This window comes from Mustelus asterias, chromosome 16 (genome assembly GCF_964213995.1).
Source record: "Mustelus asterias chromosome 16, sMusAst1.hap1.1, whole genome shotgun sequence".
NCBI lineage: Eukaryota > Metazoa > Chordata > Chondrichthyes > Carcharhiniformes > Triakidae > Mustelus > Mustelus asterias.
The window spans coordinates 14,972,528-14,996,952 of record NC_135816.1 but is presented as its reverse complement, the minus strand read 5'-3'; the positions used below and the strand labels follow the sequence as shown (position 1 = coordinate 14,996,952).

Here is a 24,425-nt window from a genome sequence, read left to right as displayed (position 1 = left end):
GCAGGAAGTGATGCAATATCATGGGGAGGTGAGGCAATATCACATGATTCAAATCAGGGAGTAAATGTAAGCTACAGCAACAAGAAGTTTCCATCGTGTTCAACCTCTCTGCTTGCCATTAACTTTATTAACCTCCTCTTCCTTCAGTACCACGCCCTGTGGGAGTGCTGGCAACCATGGATTTCCATTGCATTGGTGAGTACTGCAGTGGTTTGCCATTGTTTTGGCAGTGTGGCTGACCAGGAAGTGTAGTGAAGGGTTTACAGGCTGATAATTGAACATTATGAACTCACATTCTGATGTCAAGAGACCAAAGCATCTAGCCCAGAGGTAGGGAGACCACTACTGCACCACAAGACCTTGCATTGTATTTAGCTAAAAATAGATCATACAACAGATCTCCCTGTAAACCTCCTGGAGTAGAGGGAGCTTTACTCTATGTAACCCGTTCTGGGAGTGTTGGATAGGTCAATGTGGAGAGAACTTTATGTAACTCATATTGTACCTGTCCTAAATGGTGAATATTCTGTGTAAAATGTTCAATTTACATACATATTTTCATGATAGAATTAGGATTGCCAGCCTAACGCCTGTCCTGTGTTAAGCTAGCAGAGTTAATTTGAGTTTTTAGATTCCTACCCACTGCTATTCTTGTTTTGTGTTGTGTTCCATTCCACTGCTTGGGTTTTGCTGCCCTCTAGTGTTACTGTTAATGCCATGCGTTTCTTTTAATTTAGTTTAAATTATTTTAAAGCCTTATAAAAGTATTTTTGACCAGATAGATTGGTCAAAAATCATTTTAACCCCCGACCTCGCTCATTATGTTGAGGTATAAATTTCATTCACAGTCCGAGAGCCAGGGGAGACAGTCTCATGGCTTCATGGCCAAATTGAGTGGGCTAGCAGAATATTACGAATTTGGCCTAGCTTTAGGTGAAATGTTGGTCTGTGGTATGAACAGTTGCATCATACACAAGTTACTGGCTGAGAGCAAAATCTCTTCAGAAAAAGCTGCAGAGTTGTGCGGGTTAGGTGGTTTGGCCATGCTAAATGGCCCTTGGTACCCTAAAATAGATTAGCCATGGGAAATGTGTGGGGTTGGTTGAGAAACATTGAAGACAATAGGATCAGACCATTTACTGTTGCCCTACAGAAACCAAATGGCGCAACTACCTGTCCTGGTATTTGAAAGTCACAGGCCTTGTCTAATGGGCTGAGATTGGCTCAAGCAGGTAAAAGTAAATTAGTTGGAAATATGAAACCTATGGAATGAAGGTTTTCAGGAATTGCTGTGTAAATATTCCAAGGTTTTCCAAAAGGAGCTAGGACAAATAAGGGAGATGAAAGCCAAAATTTATCTGAATCCTGATTCAACACCTAAATTATTTCAGGCCCACCCAGTGCCCTCTGCATTTCTTCATCATGCTGAAGTTGAGTTTGGGAGATTGGAAGATTTAGGTAATATAAAACCGGTACAATTCTCTGAATGGGCTGTGACCAGAGTCCCTCTCCTCAAGCTGGATTGTACTGTAAGAATTTGTGGAGATTATAAACCAACTATAAATCAAGGAGCTCAGGTGGACATATACCACATTCCTAGAATTGGGGACCTCTGCACCAAACTAGCCGGGGGCCTAAACGTACACCGAGTTAGACCAGCACTGGAGTTGGATGAAGATCCCCAGAGGTTAGTTATTACCAACACCCACAAGGGGTTATACCAGCATACACGGTTACTTTTTGGAGTCTCATCGGCCTGTGCCATTTTCCAGTGTACGATGGAAAGTTTATTACAGGGCATCCCTAACATAGTGGTTTATCTAGATGATGTCCTAATTACAGGAGCCTGACCTGAGGAACTCTGATCAAACTTAGAAGAAGTTTTAAGAAGTGGGTGTCCATTTGAAATGAGAGAAATGTACCTTCCAGGTGGATGAAGTTAGGTATTTGGGGTTTAGGGTAGACGCTAAAGGTTTACATTCTTTGGAAGACAAAGTTAAAGCCATTAAGGATGTTCCACAGCCGAAAAATGTATCAGAATTAAAGTCATTCATAGGAATAATGAATTATTATGGTAGATTCTTACAAAATGTGTCCACAATCTTAGCCCCACTTCACCAGCTTTTAAAGAAGCATCAGTGTTGGAATGGGGAGAGGAACAAAAAGAAGCATTTACCTCAGTAAAGCAGGATCTTCGGCACTGTTGGTGCATTTTGATCCAAACCAAGCCTTTGGTAGTTACGTGTGATGTGTCACCGTATGGAGTGGGAGCAGTTTTGTGCCACAGGACGCCTGATGGAGCAGAATGGCCTTTGCCTCGAGAACATTATCAGATGCAGAAAAAAAGTATTTCCAGATAGATAAAGAGAGTTTGGTGGTAATTTATGCAGGGAAGAGGTTTTATCAATACATATACAGACTTCATTTCACAATAGTGTCTGGTCACAAGCCATTGTCAGGCTTATTCAGTGAAGATAAGCCAGTGCCATTAATTGCCTCTGCAAAGGTGCAGTGATGGGCTGTACTGTTGGCAGTGTACAGATACATGTTCCAGCATTGCCGAGGGACACACACATCAAATGCGAGCGCATTCAGCCATTTGCCCTTGCTGCAGACCCGCAAGAAATACTGCTGGCGCTACACTGATAGAGACTTTGCCGGTCTCAGTTAAACACACAAACTTGGACCAAAAGATACCCAGTGTTACCAAAGTTAAGAAGATGGTGATGTAAAAATGGCGATATAAGGCAGAGCTACCTAAACCTTACCAGCAGAGAAGAATGGAGGTAACGTGAGGACGGTGTGTTATTGTGGGGGGGGGACTCATGTTAATGAACTTGAGTCTCTTTCTCTCTCTCTCAGTCTGAATTTTATCTTTTTAATGACCTGAAATGTCACAAACCTTCAGTAAAAGGTGTGGCTATGGGCACCCGCATGGGTCCCAGTTATCCCTATCTCTTTACAGGTTATTGGAGCATTCCCTGTTCCTACTCTGGCCCCCTCCCACAACTCTTTCATCTGTACATCGATGACTCTTTCGGTGCCACTTTGTGCTCTCGTCTGGACCTGGAAAAAGTGATCAATTTCGCTTCCAATTTCCACCCCTCTATCACCTTCACTTGGTCCATCTCCGACACTTCTCTCTTCCCTTCCTTGACCTCTCTGATTTTGATTTTATGACTGACTGCCAGTATCCATTACAAGCCCACCAACTCCCACAGCTACATTAATTACAGCTCTTCACACCCCACATCCTGTATGGACTCCATCCCATTCCACCCCCCACCGAGCCCCCATCAACACACCTTCATGTTGGGCTGACTGATTCTACTTACCTGGTTTGACTCTGCCTTCTGTAACAGGGATGCCTTCTGACCCAGTTCTTTGGCGTGACTACAACACACAACATTCTCCCTCCGTCACACTTCCAAACATAATGGCCGGAATCTTACCACCGTTCATGCCGGCAGGATTTTCCCATCCCAGATGAACTGAACAGAGCTTTGGTTGTCTGCCACGGTTTGTACAGATGCAGCTTAGAGATGCTCACAAGATCTATGGGAGGTTGAAACCAAGGGCCTTCTGTGTCAGGTCTTTCACAAGGTGCTTGTTTGTGTCTTATTGTGCGGTCTATTGATCATTTTTTCCCCAAGCTTATCAGAGACAGTGTTGTGAATGTAGGCTGTGTCCTCAACTCGTGTCTGGGTAGATTGTAGATTAATTGACATTATTGTGGTTAGTCTATAACTCTATTATGGCATCTGGTGGTTATAGGAATGGCAGAAGGTGAGTTAGATGCACCTTGGTATTACTTTGTCCAGCAATTCCTATGTCCCATTGACAACATAAGATGGTAGATGTAGCCAGCCTGACTGACCAGTCATCTTATACCAACAGCATCCGATGATGGACAGTCCAAAACCTCCCGAGCTGAGGTGCAGGATGGAGCCCAGGCAGCAGAGGATGGGCTGGATGATTTGGAAGTTGAGCGTAAAAGCAATAATGAGGATCTTGAGGTGGGTGTAAGATTCTGTTCCAAGTAAGTGGACCAGGATTAGACCTGGAGCAGCGACTGAAAACATTCCCTTGTGCTGCTCTTTCAATCTTCACTTGTTTGTTGAGCTCGGTTTGCTGACTGAACAGCGTTGCCTGAGTGCACATTTTCAGGAATTTCCAGACCTTAAACTGGTGACCGTGTTAAAGATGCAATCTATTCTACCTTATCTTTTTCCTCCTCCTCTTCTGTAGAATACGTCACTGGAGACTACAGGACACCTGCAGGTCACACAAGTATCTTTAACACAGGATGACACCAGTGAGAAATGTCTGATGGTCCTTCAACCACTGGAGAAAGAGGCAACAACCAAACTTCCTGCAGAAAAGCTGGTCACTAAGAGTAAGTGTTACAATATCTATCCGAGCAGGGCAGAAGGTGGAATGTACACTGCAAGTATTGGGAGTGCTCCATGTTGTTTATTACTTGGTGGCACAGTGGTTAGCACTGCTGCCTCACAGCACCAGGGACCTGGGTTGGATTCCCGGCTGGGTCACTGTCTGTGCAGAGTCCGCACGTTCTCTCCGTGTCTGTGTGGGTTTCCTCTGGGTGCTCCGGTTTCTTCCCACAGTCCGAAAGATGTGATGGTTAGATGCAATGGCCATGCTGAATTCTCCCTCGGTGAACCTGAACAGGCACCAGGATGTGGCAACTGGGGGATTTTCACAGTAACTTCATTGCAGTGTTAATAATGTAAACCAACTTGTGACTAATAAATAAACTTTTAAACTAAAATTGTTTATCTCCTCTCCAGATTCTGATGAGGAGAATGTTCCAAGCTCCTTCTCCTGCTCCCAGTCTGTGCCTCCTGATCTCCTCAGTATCTCTGACTTTGAGTGCTCAGTCTGCACGAGGTGTGTGAATTGCTGCTGATTAATCGATGAAGTGATCTCCACCCCAGCCGTCTCCCTGTTAGAGAGGAACTTGCATGGCTTCTTATCCCTTATTACCCTTAACCAACAGAAATCTATCGATCTTGGATTTAAAATTATTAATTGAGTTAGCATTTAACACTTTTTTTATGGGACAAAGTGTTTCCTAACCCCTTTCCTAAATGACCTGGCTTTGATTTTAAGTTTACTTCCCATCATCATAGACTTCCTCCAGCAGCAGAAATTGTTTCTCTCTCCTCTGTTAAAAACCTTAATTGCCCTTCCCCTTCTATATTCCAGTAAGAAGTCTCACAACACCAGGTTAAAATCCAACAGCTTTATTTGGAATCACGGCTTTCAGAGCACTGCTCCTTCATCACTCATCTACTTTATCACTCACCTGATGAAGGGGTAGTGCTCCGAAAGCTCGTGATTCCAAATAAACCTGTTGGACTTTAACCTGGTATTGTGAGACTTCTTACTGAGCCTACCCCAGTCCTAGGCCGGCATCTCCACATCATAGCTTTCATGTTCCAGGAATACCCCAAGTCTAGTTTATCTAAACTCCCCTCTCAATTTAGCCCCTGGGGTCCCGGTAACATGCTGGAAACCTGCATTGTCAATGCCAGTTGGTCCTTTCTAAGGTGTGTTGTGATGTTCAGCACTGTACGCAGTTTGCCAGCTGTGTCTAACTAGGGCTTTGTATAGCTTATTTTAAAAACTTTCTGCCCCTTTTATATTCTAGCCCTCTAGTTATCAAGGGTAATATTTCATACAAGGACTCCTCAATCTCTTAGGATCTCCTCTGTTTGTAGCTTCTCACCATTTACAAGAATACTTGGGTGAATCCTTTCCCTTTTATCCAAAATGGATAATTCTCTTTCCTGTCTGTATTGAAATCCGCCTGTCGCCATTTCATCCACACACAATATCCATCACTGTACTGTACTCCCATTCCCGCAACTTACTTTTCATTCATGGTGTGTGAGCATCACTTGTAAGACCAGCAATTACTGCCCATCTCTAATTGCCCTTGGACTGAGTGAACTGGCCGAGCAAGCCAAAGGGCAGTTAAGAGTCAGCAACATTGCCGTGAGTCCGGAGGCCAGACCCGGTAAGGTATTGGTGAACCAGATGTGTTTTTACAATGATGATGTTTGCCACAGCCGCCATTATTGAGACTAGCTTTATATTTCAGAATCATGATTTCAATTTAAATTCAAATGTGGTTGGATTTGAACCTGTGACCCCAGAGCATTAGCCTGGGCCTCTGGATTACTAGTTCAGTGACATTCCCACTAAACCACTGTCTCCCCATCTTGCCACCAATGCTTTGTGTCACCAGTAAACTCCGATATGCTATTCAAGTCATTAAAAGATGTAGTGGATAGTTGAAGCTTCAGCATAGATCTTGTGTCCATTAGTCACTCCCTTCTAACCGTGCCCATTATCTCTGCATTGTCAATCTCTAACCAGGTCAATAACTTGGTTTCAATTTCAGGAACCTTAATTTCAGTGAAACCTTATCAAGCACCTTCTAGAATGCATTCCTTGCCTGTGGCTACTGTTACTTTCTCGATAAATTAAATCAGGTTTATCAAGCATGAGCTACCCTTTTCAAATGCATGTTGGCTGCCTTGACAATGCTTCTATGTCTCCATAAGTAACCAGTGGGTCTGTCCTTCATTACAGATTCCTGTTAACTTCTCCAAGACCAATGTTGGGCTAATGGGTCTGTGATTATTCCAATGGGCTATACTGAACAAGGGCAGCCCAGGAAGGATTGTACCATTGTTCAAGGAGGGTATACGGGATAACAAAAGGAAGAAAAAGCTGCAGTGTGTGAAATAGGGAAGATAAATTGTGCACAGCAGGATTCCACAGAAGATTAACGACCACATCACTATCAGTTTTGGAAGGTGTGGTTTGCGAGAGAAATTCAGTTGGCTCACGCTAACTCTCGCTCTGTGTGATGGAGTTGGGTATTGTAATGGCTTTAATCAGGCAATTGAGGTTGGCCTGTTTGAATATGAACTCCCTGATTAAGGACCAAATCGATGATCCAATCAGGGAGCCCCCTGCTCTGTACCTAAACAGGAGTGTCAGTCCCTCTGGCACTCCGGATGTAGACTACATACTGAGAGCACTCAGTATAGTGTTGTTGGATCTTGTAAATGAAGGAATTCTGGTGAAGGGACTTCTGCCTCCGAAGACTTATTACGGGTATATAACAGGCTGGGAATAGATCTGCAAGAGGGGGTGATGTGGAGTGGTGATGGGGGTCTGGTGGGGCCTGCGATGGGTGAGCTGGTGTGTAACTGGTCTCTCGCAGCATTGCGGTGTCCTGACATGCGTACTGTTGTTTTCCAGGTTGCTGTTTGAGCCGGTCACCACCCACTGTGGCCATACTTTCTGTAAGAAATGTGTCGAAAGATGTTTGGATTACAGACCCTGCTGTCCCCTGTGTAAGGAGGATCTGAAAAAGGCAAGTTCAGGAGAGTGGGTTCCTATCTGGCAGACATACACGCACTCAGGGGCATGGACAGATGCGGTACAGACCCAAGGTACATGGGTAAACATGATACATGGAAGCATGTATTTGTGGTACACAGGAAAGCACGGTACATGGGTGCACAGACTCATGGTACATCGGGAGCCCATGTTGTCTGACGTTTTCTCTCTGTTGCCTCCAGTTCCTGCAGCAGAGGCAGTATCGCGTCACCCACCTCCTCGACACACTCATCACCACTTATTTCTCCACGGAATTCGCAGAAAGGAAGCGACTGAATGAAATGGAAATTGCTGAACTGTCCAAGTATGTCCCAGCAGTTAAAGGGGAGGGAAGGGGAGCGGGAAGGGAGCAGGTAAGGGTGGGAAAAGGGGGAGGGTTCCAGCAGAGAGGGAGAACTGGTCATGAGCAAGTGTAGAGATGGGGGTGAGGCAGAGGGTGGGGTGGGGGGTGCGGGGATGGTGAAGTGATGATGAAGGGAGGCCAGGTCAGCTGGGTTTAATGGAGTGCTGGGAATGAGTTGGAGCTGGAGAGTGGTGAGGGAGGGTGGTGAGGTGCAGGGATGGCGTGTTCGGGTTAGGAGGGAAGGGGTGTGAGTGAGAGGGACAGGGAGAGCCTGATTGCGCGCGGAGGGGGGGGGGGGGGAAGGGGAGGGAGGTAGGGTTAGACTTTGGGGGCAGCGAGGTGTTTGAGTTGGATTACGCTGCCGGTAATCGGCAAACCGTGAACTGAGTCCCTTTCCTCTTCCCAGTTTGACGAACAACATTCCCATCTTTGTCTGCACAATGGCGTTCCCAGGAATCTCTTGTCCACTGCACATCTTTGAGCCCCGCTACAGACTGATGATGCGACGCTGCCTGGAGACGGGAACAAAGACATTCGGGATGTGTGTATACGATCATGGAAAAATGTACGTGTAGGTGTTTGGAGCTCCCTGTGATTAACATAATTTCTGTTGCTGTAGAAACCGCCTCATGGGGCAACTGTACACCGCCTAAACTGTACACTCAAATACATGCTGTGGAGAATGTAAATGAGTCCATCTCTCTGGAGTGTTAATGCAGAATTTTAAGTAACTGAGTGGAGATATGTGAGTAAATTTGCTCTTTTGCCATTTGGTAGCCTTACTCTGATGTGATGGCAGATGTCCTGTGTAATGCAGTTTATAGAACGTTCCAGCATGGAAATAAGCCATTTTGGCCCATTCGAATTGGTGCCAGCTCTTTAAAGCTCAATCCTGTTAACTCCTTTCCCAACTCTTGATCCATATCCCTGATCTGCCAGTATTTATCCAATTCCCTTCTTGAAGGCTACAATTGAGCTGTGTCCATCACCCAGTGCATTCCAATACCAGCCACACATTAAACAAAACTTTTCTTCACATTGTTTCTGGTTCTTTGGCCTTCAATCCGTACCATAGAATCATAGAAACCCTACAGTACAGAAAGAGGCCATTCGGCCCATCGAGTCTGCACCGACCACAATCCCACCCAGGCCCGACCCCCATATCCCGACATATTTATCCACTAAGCCCTTTAACCTACGCATCTCAGGAAACTAAGGGCAATTTTAGCATGGCCAATCAACCTAACCCGCACATCTTTGGACTGTGGGAGGAAACCGGAGCACCCGGAGGAAACCCATGCAGACACGGGGAGAATGTGCAAACTCCACACAGACAGTGACCCAAGCCGGGAATCGAACCCAGGTCCCTGGAGCTGTGAAGCAGCAGTGCTAACCACTATGCTACCGTGCCACCCGTACCGTCTGATTATTGATATTTCAGCCATCTGAAACCGTTTATTTGTTCTTCAAAGGAACTGGTGCAGTATCGAATGGGCCAGATGGCTTTCCTTCACGCTGTAATGTTCTATAACCTACCTTGCTCAGAACCTCATGATCTTTAACCATCCATATCAAAACTCGTGTTTGCCTTCTATTGAGTTGGATGATCAGCCATGATAATGAATGGTGGTGGAGAAGGCTCGAAGGGCCAAATGCCACCACCTATTCCTATCTTCTATGTTTCTATGTTTCTCTGCTCGAAGGAGAGTGACCTTAATTTCTCCAGGTTCACTACTTAACTGTATTAATCGCACAAATGGGGACAAGCAGTGTAGATCTAATCACTATTACAGAGACATGGTGACCACGGTTGGGAAATAAATCTTCCAGGGCGCACAAGTGTGTGTGTGCGCACGCGCGGGGTGGGGGTGGGGGGGGGGGGGGGGGGGGTGGGGGCGGTGATGCACTGAATGGCAAAGGGGAAGGTTTGGTAAAGGATGGCATTAGTGAGGGAGGATCTCGACTCAAGATCATGAGGTAGAATCAGTTTGGGCGGAGATCAGGAATTGCAAGAGTTGCAAAACTCTGCGCGTACACGGTGACACAGTGGTTAGTACTGCTGCTTCGCAGCGTCAGGGACCCACTCTCAATTCCCGGCTTGGGCCACTGTCTGTGTGGAGTTTGCACATTCTTCCAGTGTCTGCGTGGGTTTCCTCCCACAGTCTGAAAGACGTGCTGGTTAGGTGCATTGGCCATGCTAAATTCTCCCTCAGTGTACCCGAACAGGTGCTGGAGTGTGGCAACTAGGGGATTTTCACAGTAACTTCATTGCAGTGTTAATGTAAGCCTACTTGTGACACGAATAAATAAACTTTACTTTTATAGTCCCCCTTTTTATTTACCCAATCGAACAGGGTATTGGACAAATTCTTGCCACATGTAGTAATTGTGGGGGAATGTAATCATCTTATGGACTGGACCAATCAAATTGACGAGCATGGTCTAGAAGGTCAGTTTGTAAAATGTTTTCAGTTTTTGGAGTAATAGGTGTGGAACCAACTCGGGATAAAGCTATTTTCAATCTCAGAATGTGTAATGGGGCAGGATTAATTAGTAATCCCGCAGGTAAAAGATTTGCTGGAGATAGTGATCATTATACTTGAATGTCCAAATATGTGCGGGTTAGGTTAATTGGCCAGGATAAATTGTCCCTTTAATGTCAGGGGGATTAGGAGGGTAAATATGTGGGGTTACCGGGCTAGGACAGGACCTAGATAAGATTGTTGTCGGTGCAGGCTTGATGGGCCAAATGGCCTCCTTCTGCACTATAAATTCTATGATACTGTTCTATGAATACAATTGTATTCCATGCTAAATTTACAAGGAAAGATGGTGGCGTACTGGTAATGTCATTGGACTAGTGGTCCAGACGCCCATCTGGAATTAAAAAGCTAGTCTCAGTAACGATGACCATGTAACCATTGTTGATTTTTGTAACAATCCATCCGGGTTGGGGAAGGAAATCTGCCATCCTTACCTGGTCTGGCCTACATGTGACTCCAGACCCACAGCAATGTGGTTGACTCTTAACTGTCCTCTGAAATAGCCGAGCAAGTCACTCGGTTGAAGGGAAATTAGGGATGGGCAACAAATGGTGGCTTTGCCAGTGACGCCCAAATCCTTTAAAAGAATTTGAGAGAATAAAGGTGAAAAAAAAGTGACATATTTCAATCGCAATCAAGAATGTTAAAAGACAATTCCATAGGAGGGAGGGGGTGGGATCTAAATGGAAAGGTGTGGCGAACTAACCACACAATGTGACACATTTAAACAAACAATTGAAAATACTCAACAAACAAACATTCCATTGAAAAACAAAAGCACCAAAAGAAAGATCCATCTGTGGCTTGCTCAGGAAGTTAAGAATAGTATTTAATTAAAAGAAGAGGCCTTATTAGGGGGTTAAAAAATAGCAGCAAGTCTGAGGAATGGGAGTGCTTTAGAAACTGGCAGAAGATGACCAAAACTTTGTTTGCAAAGGGAAAACATAGAATGCAAGAATATAGCCTGGAAGATAAGAACTGTTACAAGCATATTAAAAGGAAGAGAGTAACTAAAGTAAATGTTGGTCCCTCACAAGCAGAGGCAGGAGGAACTATCATGGAGAACCAGGAGACGGCAGGGACTTTGAACAAATATTGTGTGTCTGCCCTTTGACCCTGCTGGAATGAATTGAGTCAACCTAATCCTTTGCTCCAGTGTTGAGTACAGAAATTAGGCTGATTTTTGGGCCCTCAGTTTTGCAGATTATGGCTGTATGCTGAAGATTGAAGGAAGTGAGAACCTCCCAGATGGCCGGTGTCTGGTCAGCACAGTTGGAGGACGTCGCTTTAAGGTGTTAAGAAGGAGTCGGAGAGATGGCTACAACACAGCCGATGTCGAATATTTGCAGGACAAACATGTAAGTGTGCCCAGGGCTCACCATGAGGGTCAGCATGTCCCGGCCAGCAGAAGCGTCAGCCCTCTCTACGAAAGGCTGCATAGGTATCGAGGCAAAATAGCACAGGGACTTTAGCTCTTGGAGCTGCTAATGCGAAACATCACCAAATGAAGGAAATCAAACTAACCAGTACATCAACCCTCTTCTCAAATATATTGATGCTTTCAGCTTCAAGCATTCCTTGTGGTAACACGTACCACAGTACCAATGCTCTGTTATCTAAATTCCTTTTCTTTGTTACATGTTAATGATCTTGTTTATATCCTTAAATAAAAATAAATTACCTTGGTGCTGGAAATCTGAAATAAATTAAAGTGCAGGGAAATGCTGAGAAATTCTGGCAGCATCTGACCTGCTGAGTATTTCCAGCACTTTCTGTCTTTATTTGGTGGTGTTGTCCTCTTGTTCTGGACTCCCCCTGCAAGGGGAAACAGTTTCTCCAGATCCATCCTGTCAAACCCCTTCATCATTTAGAATAGCCTGAATCCAGCCTCCTGCAGACCTCCTTTTGTCACCAAGAAAGGTATTCCATCTGTTCAAACTTCCCTAATAGTTGCAGACACTCGATTCTGGTAATAACCTTGTAAACATTTTCTTAACAAGTTCTCCAGTGTCTTTGTATTATTTTTACAAAATGGATACCAGAACTGTTCTGAATGCCGTCAAACTTATTATAGAAATTCAATATTACCCTTCTGCACCAATTTTTTATATATATATTTTTTAAAAATTCATTCATGGGAAGTGGGCGTCGTTGGCTGGCCATTTATTGCCCATCCCTAGTTGCATGAGAGCAGTTGAGAGCCAACCACATTGCTGTGGCCCTGGAGTCACATGTAGGCCAGACCAGGTAAGGACGGCAGATTTCTTTCCCTAAAGGGCATTAGTGAACCAGATGGGTTTTTCTGACAATCAACAATGGTTTTGTGGTCATCAGTAGATTTGTAATTCCAGATTTTTTTTATTTGAATTCAAATTCCACCATCTGCTGTGGCGGGATTCGAACCCGTTTCCCCAGAACATTAGCTGAGTCTCTGGATTAATAGTCCAGCGATAATACCACGAGGCCATCACCTCCCCTATTCCTCCAGAATACTTTGGAGTTTTTAAAATGGTATTATTAGCTCATGTTGCTGCTTTTTGTAATTCATGTTTTGGTATTCCTCAATCCCTTTGCACCTTCATCCCATGTATTTTTTTCATTATCCAAGGAATAAGTGACCTCCATTTTCCTCTTCCTAAAATAAGCCTCGTACATTGTACAGAATTGAGATAAAATCCTACCTTTGTCAATACAGCAACAAGACAGATACCGCGAGACCTATACCTTAAATCGGCGTCCTCTGCATCTCTATCTGCCCAGCAATGAGAATTACCTTATCCGCTCTGTCCGGACTCCTCATGATATCGAATACCTCTGTCCAATCTCTTCTCAACCTTCCCCGGGAAAAACAGCCCTACATTCTGCAATCCATCTTTAACTGAGGCAGCTGATCCCTGGAACCATTTTCGTGAATCTTTTCTGCACCCTGTCTAAATCCTTCACATCCTTCCTGAAGTGTGGTGTCAGAACTAGATGCAATACTCCAGTTGAAGCCAAATAATGTATTTTTTACAGGATTAACATAACTTCCTTGTTTTTGCACTTTTAAAAAAAATTTGATTTATTATTGTCATATGTATTGGGATATTGTATTGAAAAGTATTGTTTGTTGTGCCCTATACAGATGAAACAAACTGTCCATAAAGTCAATGTGTGAAGTTAAGAAATGTTAGTATTTATATATAATTCAACATGAATGGATGGGGAGAGCTTGATGCCCCTCTGCTTTATTGAGGCAGTGATTGGGTTGTTTTCAGTATTGGCTGAATGCTGACAATCTGGCCGTTACTCAGTTCTGTCCTTCCTTCCTACAGGTAGTAGGGGAACAGTTGTCTGAACTCCGCCATTTTCACAGCCGTGTGAATGAAAAGGCCCAGAACTGGTTTGACCATCTGTCGAGCGCACTGCAGGGACAGATCCGCATCCAGTACGGACCAGTTCCTGAGCAGGAAGAGGACGTGCAGGTGAGGAGAGAGCCGGCGCTCTCCAGTTTCTGTCTGCCACTTAATCTGGCCTGGTTCTGAAGTCCAACCATGCGGACTCGAAATGTTAACTCTGTTTCGCTCTCCATTGATGCTGTCAGACCTGCTGAGTTTTTCTTGCATTTTCTATTCTTGTTGCTGCATGAGACTATTACTGAAAGAGAGAGTCAACTGAACCAGTCATGGTGTGGCTCATGACACCATTTTGATTTGCTTCCCAATTTTAAAATAGCAGTGGAAATATTCGTTCACCCTGTAGAGGTTTATTCCTCAGGATGGGGGACGCGGGCGCTTGAAAAATACTTCCCATTTCGGGTGTACCCAGATCATGGATAGGACAGTGAGCTGTGGAGAAATGCTCATGCTACACGGTTCTATTCAATAACAAATCTGCTTCTGTTCTGGGTGTTGGGCTGGGGGAAAGTGGGTTTAGACTGGGTGGTTAGTGAATGGTGTGCGAGGGAGTGGGGCAGTGAAAAAACCGTTAACCGCGCACGGAAGTTGGGATAAACATAGAAAGTAGAAACAGGAGTAGGCCATTTGGTCCTTTTGAGCCTGCTCCACCATTCATTTTGATCATGGCTGATCATCGAATTCAATATCCTGATTTCCCCCCACCCCTTCCTCCCATATCCCTTGATTCTTTTAGTCCCAAAATGTATCTAAATTCTTCTTGAAGTCGGACAACATTTTGGCCTCAACTACATTCTGTGGTAGTGAATTCCACGCATTCACCACCCTCTGGGTGAAGAAATTTCTCCTCCCCTCAGTTCTAAAATGTTTACCCCTTATCCTCAAACTATGACCCCTAGTTCTGGACTCTCCCACCATTGGCGGGATGGCGGTGGTACAGTGGTTAGCACTGCTGCCTCACAGTGCCAGAGATCTGGATTCGATTCCCGGCTTGGGTCGCTGTCTGTGTGGAGTATGCACATGTTTCCTCCCACAGTCTGAAAGACGTGCTGGGTAAGTGCATTGGCCATGCTAAATTCTCCCTCAGTGTACCTGAACAGGTGCTGGAATATGGCAACTAGGGGATTTTCACAGTAACTTCATTGTAGTATTAATATAAGCCTACTTGTGACACTAATGAATAAACAAACAATTCGGAACATTCTTTCTGAATCCATCCTGTTTAACCCTGTTAGAATTTTATAAGTTTCTATGAGATCCCCTCTCACTCTTCTAAACTCCAGTGAATAGAATCCTAACCGACTTAGTCTCTCCTCATATGACAGACCTGCCATCCCAGGAATCAGCCTGGTAAACCTTCACCGTACTCCGTCTATAGCAAGGACATCCTTCCTCGGATAAGGACACCAAAACTGCACACAATACTCCAGGTGTGGCCTCACCAATGCGGTATACAATTGTTCTCTTTGTTCCAGGTAACAAGCAAAGCAAACTAGGATTTGTGTCACTTCCATATTTTCTTCCGCCATGCGCCATTGAGCTTCACCATCAATAACGTAGTAATGTAGAGTCAAAGAGATACCAAGACAACAGATTATAGCGCCTGTCCTGTGCACTGTGGTTTTATAACAGGCAGGGTCTGGTGGATAATGTGTGCCAGCGAAGCTGATGTGTTGCTGTGTTTGTTGGGTTTCAGGCCTTGCCGGATGGTCCTCGTTGGTGCTGGTGGCTCCTGGCTGTTCTGCCGATGGACCCGGCTCTTCAGATGATGGTGTTTTCTTCTGTGTCATTGCACGACAGACTGATTCACCTCCAGAGGATGCTGGATTATTTAGCAGGGTAGCTGACTCTCAGCTTTCACTGAGGGACGTTGCGCGGGTCGGGGTGGCAGCATCTCTCTCTATAATCTTCCCATCCCAGCTCAAAACCCCTGGAGGGGAAGTCGGAAGGGGCAAGTGGAGGACACCTATCTTCTGAACTGGAGGCTGCAGGAAGTTGAAAATTGGGGACCTGTGAATTGCTGAAGCCCTCTGACTTGGAAAGAGGAATGAGTCACGTTGGAGTGTAACAGCAGAATTAGGTGCTAAAGTTCTTCAGGCACTAGGTTGAGGCAACGAAGTAGGACGGTTCTGAAATGATCTGATGGAGTCTGACAGGGTGTGATTTGATCCCAACAGGAGGTACGATGCAGAGATTCCCTATAGTTCCCATTGCATCAGTGAGCCAAAGGCCACCCTGACATGCAGCACGATGGCACAGTGGTTAGCACTGCTGCCTCACAGCTCCAGGGACCTGGGCTCAATTCCAGCCTCGGGTCACTGTCTGTGTGGAGTTTGCACATTCTCCATGTCTGCGTGGGTTTCCTCCCGGGTGCTCCGGTTTCCTCCCACAGTCTAAATATGTAAAGGTTGGTTGATTGACCATGCTAAATTGACCCTAGTGTCAGGGGGTTAGCAGGGTAAGTGTGTGGGGTTGCGGGAGTGGAGCCTGGGTGGGATTGTGGTCGGTGCAGGCTGGATGGGCCAAATGGCCGCCTCCTGCGCTGTAGGGATTCTATGATTCTATCCAGATTCTATGGCATCTGTCATTGGACAACAGACTAAGTTCTGAAAACTCCAGATCTCCAGTCAGCAATGGCCACAGGATGTAGGCACCATCGAAATCCTGACCTCTGCCAAACACCGTGGGTGGAGTTGACAAACTTTTTAACAACATGATGCAAGCACTTGTATTTCTCAGATGGAGAATCCATTTAGCTCAGTTGGTTGGATGGCTGGTTTGTGATGCAGAGCGATGCCAACAGCATGGGTTCAATTCCCGTACCGGCTGAGGTTGTTCATGTCAACCTTACTCCTCACCTGGGGTGTGGTGATCCTCGGTTTAAATCACCACCAGTCAGCTCTCCCCCTCAAAGGGGAGTCTATGGTCACCTGGGACTATGGCGACTTTACTTTTATTTCTCAGAATGACTTGATGCTGGTGCCAAGCAGTGGGAATTTTTCACACTTCACCCATTTCCTCGGCGAATTATCACCATCCTTATTTCACGCAATTTTTACAGTGCAGAAGGAGGCCATAGATCATGGGACGTGCAGTAAGGATCAGTAAAGCAGCTGGGCTGGTATGCATTGCTGCGCTGAGATTTGGCTTCAGCAATTAGAATTTGACAATTGTCCAATTTGTCAATATTTTTGAATATTAAAGTTGTTGAGAATATATTAAATGTCCACCACTCTCCGAATCCTGTGAACAAATGACTGGTCTACAAAGTGATGACCCAGGGACTTAGAAGCAGCAACAGGCCATTCAACCCATCACACTTGCTTTGCGATTCACTAAGACCGTGGCAGATGTGGTTGTGGTCTCAACCCCCCTTTTCCATCTGGCCACCCCCCGCCAGCCCCAACCCTTGACTCCCTTGTCTAACTCTGCTACGAATAACTTCAATGACCCAACCTCCCCGCACTGTTGGGAAGAGAATTCCACATAGTAACGATAGATTTTAGGGGTGGCACAGTGCTGCCTCACAGTGCCAGGGACCTGGATATGACTTGCCGGCTTGGGTCACTGTCTGTGTGAAGCCTGCACATTCTCCCCGTGTCTGCATGGGTTTCCTCCGGGTGCTCCGGTTTCCCTCCACAGTCCAAAAGACGTGCTGGTTAGGTGCATTGGCCATGCTAAATTTTCCCTCAGTGTAACCGAACAGGCGCTGGAGTGATTAGGGAATTTTCACAGTAACTTCATTACAGTGTTAATGTAAGCCTACTTGTGACTAATAAATAAACTTTACTTTAACCTTAAACTTTGTCTCCTGATTCGAGTCTCCCCCACAGGTGGAAGCATTCTGGTGTCTACCCAATCAAATCCCCTCAGGGTATTATATCTTTCAACATGATTACCTCTCATCTAAACTCCAATGAGTATCTGTCCAATCTGTCAACCTTTGCTTCCTTATTTACCCCTCCCATCCCAGAAATGAAAGTCCAGTGAACCTTCTCTGCATTGCTTCTAAAGCAACTACATTTTTTTTCAAATAAGGAGATGAAATGTACTGTGTAGCTGCAGTAAAACTTCCCAGACTTTTACCTTCCATTTTCCTGGCAATAAACATCAACATTCCATTAGCACCGCAGCAGCATTTTTTGATTTGTGTACCAGGGTATCCACTATATTAGAAACTATATACTGCGGATGCTGGAAACCCGAACCTAAAAACAGAAAATGCTGGAAAAACCTCAGAGCTGAAGAAGAGTCAGACAGACTGGAAACGTTAACTCTGTTTCTCTCTCCACAGACACTGCCAGACCTGCTGAGTTTTCCAGCATTTTCTGTTTTTATTCCGGGTCCACAGTTCTACAATCTCTCTCCATTTAAACAATACGCTGCATTTCTATTCTTCCTAAAGTGGACTAGTTCACATTTCCCACATTATATTCCACCAAATATTTGTCCATTCACTTAACCTGTCTGCATCCCCTTGCAGACTCCCTAGCTCTTCTTGACAACTTACTTTCCTACCCATCAATGGTAAATGTAACTCCCATATATTCGGTCTCTTCACTCAAATCATTGGTGCAGATTGTAAATAGTTGAGGCCCGAGCAGTGGTCGCTATGGCGCTCCGCTAGTTACAGCGTCCTAATCTGAAATGAGCTGACAGACGCAGTGTGCCTCACTAGAACAAAGACACATCATACGATCATTAGTTATTGAGTGGGAGCAAGAAGGGTGGCCATTTCTTTTGCGTCTGCTCACACCATTGAAATGAAACTGGTGGGCACTGTTCAAAGCAAAGCTGCACCAACAGGGTGTGGGCAGCACCGTGGCACAGTGGTTGGCACTGAGGCAGCAGTGCTAGGGACCCGGGTTCAATTCCGGCCTAGGATCATAGTCTACGTGGAGTTTGCACGTTCTCCCTGTGTCTGCGTGGGTTTCCTCTGGGTGCTCCGGTTTCCCCCCACAGTCCAAAGATGTGTGGGTTAGGTTGATTGGCCATGCTAAGTTGACCCTAGTGTCAGGGGGATTAGTAGAGTAAATATGTGGGGTTGCGGGAATAGGGTCTGGGAGGGATTGTGGTCGGTGCAGATTCAATGGGCCAAACGGCCTCCTTCTGCACTGTAGGATTCTATGTGGTGAGCTGGAGTGGGGAAACGGACAGAAAGTGAAAGAAAGGAGAGCTGGTGATCCAGAACGCGCGTACTCAGGCTGAGAGAAGAAATGACTTCCGAGCACCCTCCGATAAAGAGAGAAGAACGTCTTGGATTTGATTTTATTTTTGAACATTTCTAGTTCCATTGACCTCCCTAAAGCCAGACCTGTGTCAATTGTGGCTTGAAACAGCAGGCAACTTGTCTGCTGCCCCTCTGCTTTGGCTCCCTATGCCCATTAAACTCGCTGCCCACAAGGGTGCTGGAAGCAGAAACAATTATTGACATCAAAAGGAAATTGGACGGGCAATTTGTGGGAAGCAAAGTTGCAGAGTTAACGAGGGGAGCGGGTTAACTCTGCAAGGGTCAAGCATTGGCTCGATGGGATGTATGGTTTTCTGCACTGTAAATGAACCCCCACCCCCACCTGCAATCAAACCCAGCCTGATATCCCACCTGACTGCCGCCCTACTCACCCACCTACCTACCCTTCCCATTCACTCACATTCACATTGAACATTTACACTCCCCGTAAGACAGCTCGTGTAAAAGGGTTCAAACGCCCCCAAAATACCCTGATGCTACAAAACTATGAAAGAGTTCTCCAGTGGACACTGTGCTCTGCATCCCTGGAGAAGCCGGGTTCAGAAGGCCCAGAAAGAAATGCGGAACAGTCTCTTGATCTGGAAAAGTTTGAGCGAGGCAGTTCTCCTATAATGATTGCTGCTTTGCAGAGGATACAGGATGTTTGAAACCTTGTGAATCTACTCTCTCCCACACGAGTGGAAACATTTTCTCTACAACCAAGGCTCTAATACAAGTTTAACGTCTGTTTTTCAGTTCAATTTCTTGAGAACTGAAAGTACTTCATTTGCTTTTATTATGACCCTTTTAATCTGCATCGTTATTTTGAATGATTTGTATATGAATCTCCAGGTACCTTGTTCTGTTACCCTGTTTAGACGCTCGTTATTCAAACAATATGTGGTCCCAATCCATCTTTCCACAGTGTACCTCCTCACAATAGCTTAAATTCATTTGTGAATTAAATGCTCGATTTCTGCAAGTTTATAAAATGTTTTGGTTTCTTTGTGGTCCTCCTCAATATGAATAAGGTGGCATTGTCCACAAGTTCAGAGATTGTTCTTCGGAGAAGGCCTGGAACTGCAAAAGGGGTTCCAGTCCCTGAACCCAGGAAGCCTTCTTCTCCACTGATTCCCTCCTATGCAGAGAGTCTATTGCTGTCACCTCCAGCCTCTGCTGCAGCCAGAATGCACCTTCGCTTTAGGAAGGGCAAACTAGCTTTAATTGGTGGGAGCCTAACATGAACTTGGCCTTGCGCTCAGCATGTTTTCAATCGCCAGTATCTTTATCGATGACCTACATTCAGCAATAATGATGAAGGGGGGTGGCACAGTGGTTAGCAATGCTGCTTCATGGCGCCAGGGACCTGGATTCCATTCCAGCCTTGGGTAACTGTCTGTGTGGAGTTTGCACATTCTCCCCGTGTCTGCATGGGTTTCCTCCGGGTGCTCCGGTTTCCTTCCACATTCCAAAGATGTGTAGGTTGGGTGGATTGACATACTAAATTGTCCCTTAGTCTCCAAAGATGTGTAGGTCAGGTGAATTAGCCATGGCAAATGTGCAGGGTTAGGGTGGGCCTTAGTAAGGTGCTCTGTCAGAGAGTCAGTGCAGCATTGATGGGCTGAATGGCTTCCTTCTGCACCATAGGGATTCCATCAGAATCTATGGAACAGGCAACATGAAGTGTGTGTGCTGCCTGTATCACTGCGATTGGCACTGGGATAATTGTGCAGCATGATCCCCTCTCACTTACTCAAGCCTTATCAAAGTTTTTATCTTTTTATATCTTTAATCTGCTTCTGCTGACGTCCAGTTTGAATTGATTGATCAGACAGAAGGCACAAGCAGCTTCTTGCGATTAATAAAGTGAAATAGAGTCGATGTCTATCTGGGAATTCAATCCCAATGGATTATAATGATTGTTGAATAGGGAGATGAGCTTTTTGGCCTTCCACACATCAGGACAAACACAAGAATACCAAATTTGGACAACAATTTATACCGCAGGGAGGAATGGTGCTGATCGGTTCATTCTCATTGGCCCAGGTATTGCCATGGCGAAAGCATTGAGGAGCAATGGGTAGCACAGTGGTTGGCACTTCTGTCTCACTGCGCCAGGGACCTGGGTTTGATTCCGGCCTTGGGTAACTGTCTGTGTAGAGTCTGCACATTCTCCCTATGTCTGTGTGAGATGCCTCTGGGTGCTCTGGTTTCCTCCCACAGTCCAAAGATGTGTGGGTTAGGTTGATTGGCCATGCTAAATTGCCCTTCATGTCAAAAGATGTAGATTAGGGGGATTAGCGGGGTAAATGCATGGAGATAGGGGGATAGGGCAGGTGATGGGCCTGGGTAAGATGCTCTGAGGGAGAATGGGTGCAGACTCAATGGGCTGAATGGCCTCCCTCTACACTGTAAGGATTCTATGATTCTACGAGTCATTGAAACCATCTTACAGGGGGGAATGAGGGGGTTGAGGATGAGCAGTGAGCAGGTGGGATGATAAGGAGTGGTTATTCCATACTCCCATCTCTTGTTCTTCAGGAATGAGATGTCACTGGGAGCTCGAGCCTAAAACCGATCTCACTGAGATTTAACCCCAGGGAGATGCAACTCTTCAAGCTCCATTTAGCAGTGAGTGTGCAGCCGCCTGTGTGACATGACAGAGTGGATGAGAAGTTCAGCCAGAGCCCTGGGGAATGGCACTGCATATATCCCTGCAACAACAACCACGCACACTGCTCTCTGCTCTCTCTCCCATAGCTCATGTTGCATCCATGTTGCCACTGCCCCTTTCATCCCCTGGGTTTTCACTTTCTCTCTCCCTCCATCCCCCTCTCTCTCCTTCCCTTCCCCTCTCTCTCCTTCCCTTTCTCTGTCACACAGTACAGTATCAACAATGCCCCTTCATCAAATAATCAGCACAGAATTGATTTTGATAGTGAGCTCTGCTGCCTCGCAGCGCTAGGGACCCGGGTTCAATTCCAGCTTTGGGTCACAGTCTGTGTGGAGTTTGCACATTCTCCCCGTGTCTGTGTGGGTTTCCTCCGGGTGCTCCGGTTTGCTCCCAATCGAAAGATGTGTGAGTTATGTTGATTGGCCATGCTAAATTGACCCTAGGTGTCAGGGGGATTAGCAGGGTAAATATGTAGGATTATGGGAATAGGGCCTGGGTGGGATTGTGGTCAATATAGACTTGATGGGCTGAATGGCCTCCTTCTGTACTGTGGGGATCCTACCTGTGAACATTAGTCCTGGGAAGTTGGTAGAATCCATCTAAACACAGAGTGGCTGAACATTAGAAAACGTGAGCTGAGTAAAGGGCCAGTGTGCTGGTCTTAAATCCCGTCTATGCCATTACATTTTTGAGCATGCCGCTAATGAGGTTGGTAGGACTTCCAAAAGTTATTCGGTACAGTTCTACACAAAATTATTGGCCTCAGTGAGAATCCACCGATATGACGGACTGGTTTTAAAATCAATAGATGTGCGTTGGCTGAGGAAATCGAGGTAATGATTCACAGAGTAATGTACTGAGGTTGATCCGGGTGGTAGTGTGTTCAGAGTCCTTTCCCCTTTGCCCCCCCTCCCCCGCCCCTGCCAAGCATTCAGCTGGCAAGGGGTGAGGTTATTATTGAATCAAATCATAGAATGCTTAAAGCTGAGAAGGAGGCCATTCAGCCTGCTGTATTCATGGTAGTCCTCTGCAAGGGCACTCAGCTGATTGCACTCCACCCCCCACCTTTTCCCCCACAAATCTTATGACCTTTCCCTTTTTAGACAATTCCCTTTCGAGAGCCAACTGCAAGTGAGGCGGATACGTCACGTGTGATGATAGTAGAAAGGACTCGGGTGTCTGAGTGGCCCTCAGTTGCTGAGGAGGAGGAAAGGGGAGGGTAAAGGGGAAGGTAAGGGGGAGGGTAAGAGGGAGGTGTGCTGGTGGTGAGTCCTATTGAGGCCTGGACTGAGAGCAACACGCTACAGAGCCTGAAATAAAAGCACAAAACTGCAATTCTGGCAGCGTCTGTGGAGAGACTCACAGAGTTAACGTTTCGAGGCTGAGGATGAGTCATACGGACTCAGAATGTTAACTCAGAGGGCGGAATTCTCCAGTGGTTCTTGCCCGCTGCCTGCTTACAGATGCACCATAGAAAGCGTTCTCTCTGGTTGTATCACAGCTTGGTATGGCTCCTGCTCTGCCCAAGACCACAAGGAACTACAAAAGGTCCTGAATGTAGCCCAATCCATCACGCAAACCAGCCTCCCATCCATTGACTCTGTCTACACTTCCCGCTGCCCCGGAAAAGCAGCCAGCATAATCAAGGACCCCACGCACCCTGGACATTCTCCCTTCCACTTTCTTCTGTCGGGAAAAGGATACAAAAGTCTGAGGACATATACCAACCAACTCAAGAACAGCTTCTTCCCTGCTGCCATCAGACTTTTGAATGCACCTACCTTGCACTAAGTTGATCTTTCTCTACATCCTAGCTATGACTATAACACTCAGGGGGAGGCGATGGCCTAGTGATATTATCGCTAGACTATTAATGCAGAAACTCAACTAATGTTCTGGGGACCTGGGTTCGAAACTTGCCATGGCAACTGGTGGAATTTGAATTCAATAAAAAATATCTGGAATTAAGAATCTACTGATGACCATGAAGCCATTGTTGATTATCAGAAAAACCCACATGGTTCACTAATGTCCTTTAGGGAAGGAAATCTGCCGTCCTTACCTGGTCTGGCCTACATGTGACTCCAGAGCCACAGCAATGTGGTTGACTCTCAACTGCCCTCGGGCAACTAGGGATGGGCAATAAATGCTGGCCCAGCCAGCGATGCCCATGTCCGATGAATGAATAAAAAAAACAACATTCTGCACTCTCTCCTTTCCTTCTCTATGAACGGTATGCTTTGTCTGTATAGCACACAAGAAACAATACTTTTCACTGTTTGTTAATACATGTGACAATAATAAATCAAATCAAATCAAATCAGTGAGGATGGAAAATTTGGCACTCAGTCAAACCTCCATCCATTGCAGTGGGACAGGAAAATCCCAACTGCGAGCGAGGTCGGAGGATCCAGCCCTCTGTTTCTCTCTCCAGAGACGCTACCAGACCTGCTGAGTTTTTCCAGCATTTTCTGCTTTTATTTCAGGTTACACAGCCTGATGGATCCAGGGTTAATGGGGGCGGGGTGTGGGGGAGGGGGTTGGAGACAATGTGATCTGAGCAATGAGTTGGTTTGGATTTTCTATGATTCTCTAGATTGGGGGAAGCTTCCATTAAAATGAGAAAATAGGAAATGTGACTCGTTTAATGAAAACGGGAGTGAGATAGAAGCAGGAAACCAAAGGCCATTTAGCTTAACAGCTGCCACAGGGAAAATGTTCAAAGTTATTATTAAAGACGTAAATGACAAGGCACTTGGAAACATTCAGGGTCATCAGGCAGAATCGACATCGTTTTGTGAAA

The 24,425-nt window shown here is 45.7% G+C and overlaps 1 protein-coding gene across 2 annotated transcripts; it reads left to right on the top strand.

Moving 5' to 3' along the window:
* LOC144505018 (LON peptidase N-terminal domain and RING finger protein 1-like) lies at positions 1-19,928 on the top strand. 2 transcript variants are annotated; one of them, XM_078230668.1, is made up of 11 exons: positions 1-66; positions 148-195; positions 3,898-4,016; positions 4,249-4,396; positions 4,809-4,908; positions 7,297-7,411; positions 7,620-7,741; positions 8,187-8,345; positions 11,519-11,681; positions 13,638-13,787; positions 15,415-19,928. In XM_078230668.1, exons 2-11 carry the CDS (start codon positions 177-179, stop codon positions 15,559-15,561), a joined length of 1,242 nt encoding a protein of 413 aa, XP_078086794.1. In that variant the 5' UTR covers positions 1-66; positions 148-176; the 3' UTR covers positions 15,562-19,928. The 2 variants fall into 2 exon arrangements, with proteins under 2 accessions (XP_078086794.1, XP_078086793.1); XM_078230667.1 differs by having other exon boundaries at positions 31-195.
* The last annotated feature ends 4,497 nt before the right edge of the window (positions 19,929-24,425 follow it).

Excerpts from the sequence above, each read along its gene's own strand:
- LOC144505018 (XM_078230668.1), top strand. Across the intron at positions 7,412-7,619 it reads GTAAGGAGGATCTGAAAAAG|TTCCTGCAGCAGAGGCAGTA; the intron begins GCAAGTTCAGGA and ends TGTTGCCTCCAG. Across the intron at positions 11,682-13,637 it reads AATATTTGCAGGACAAACAT|GTAGTAGGGGAACAGTTGTC; the intron begins GTAAGTGTGCCC and ends TCCTTCCTACAG.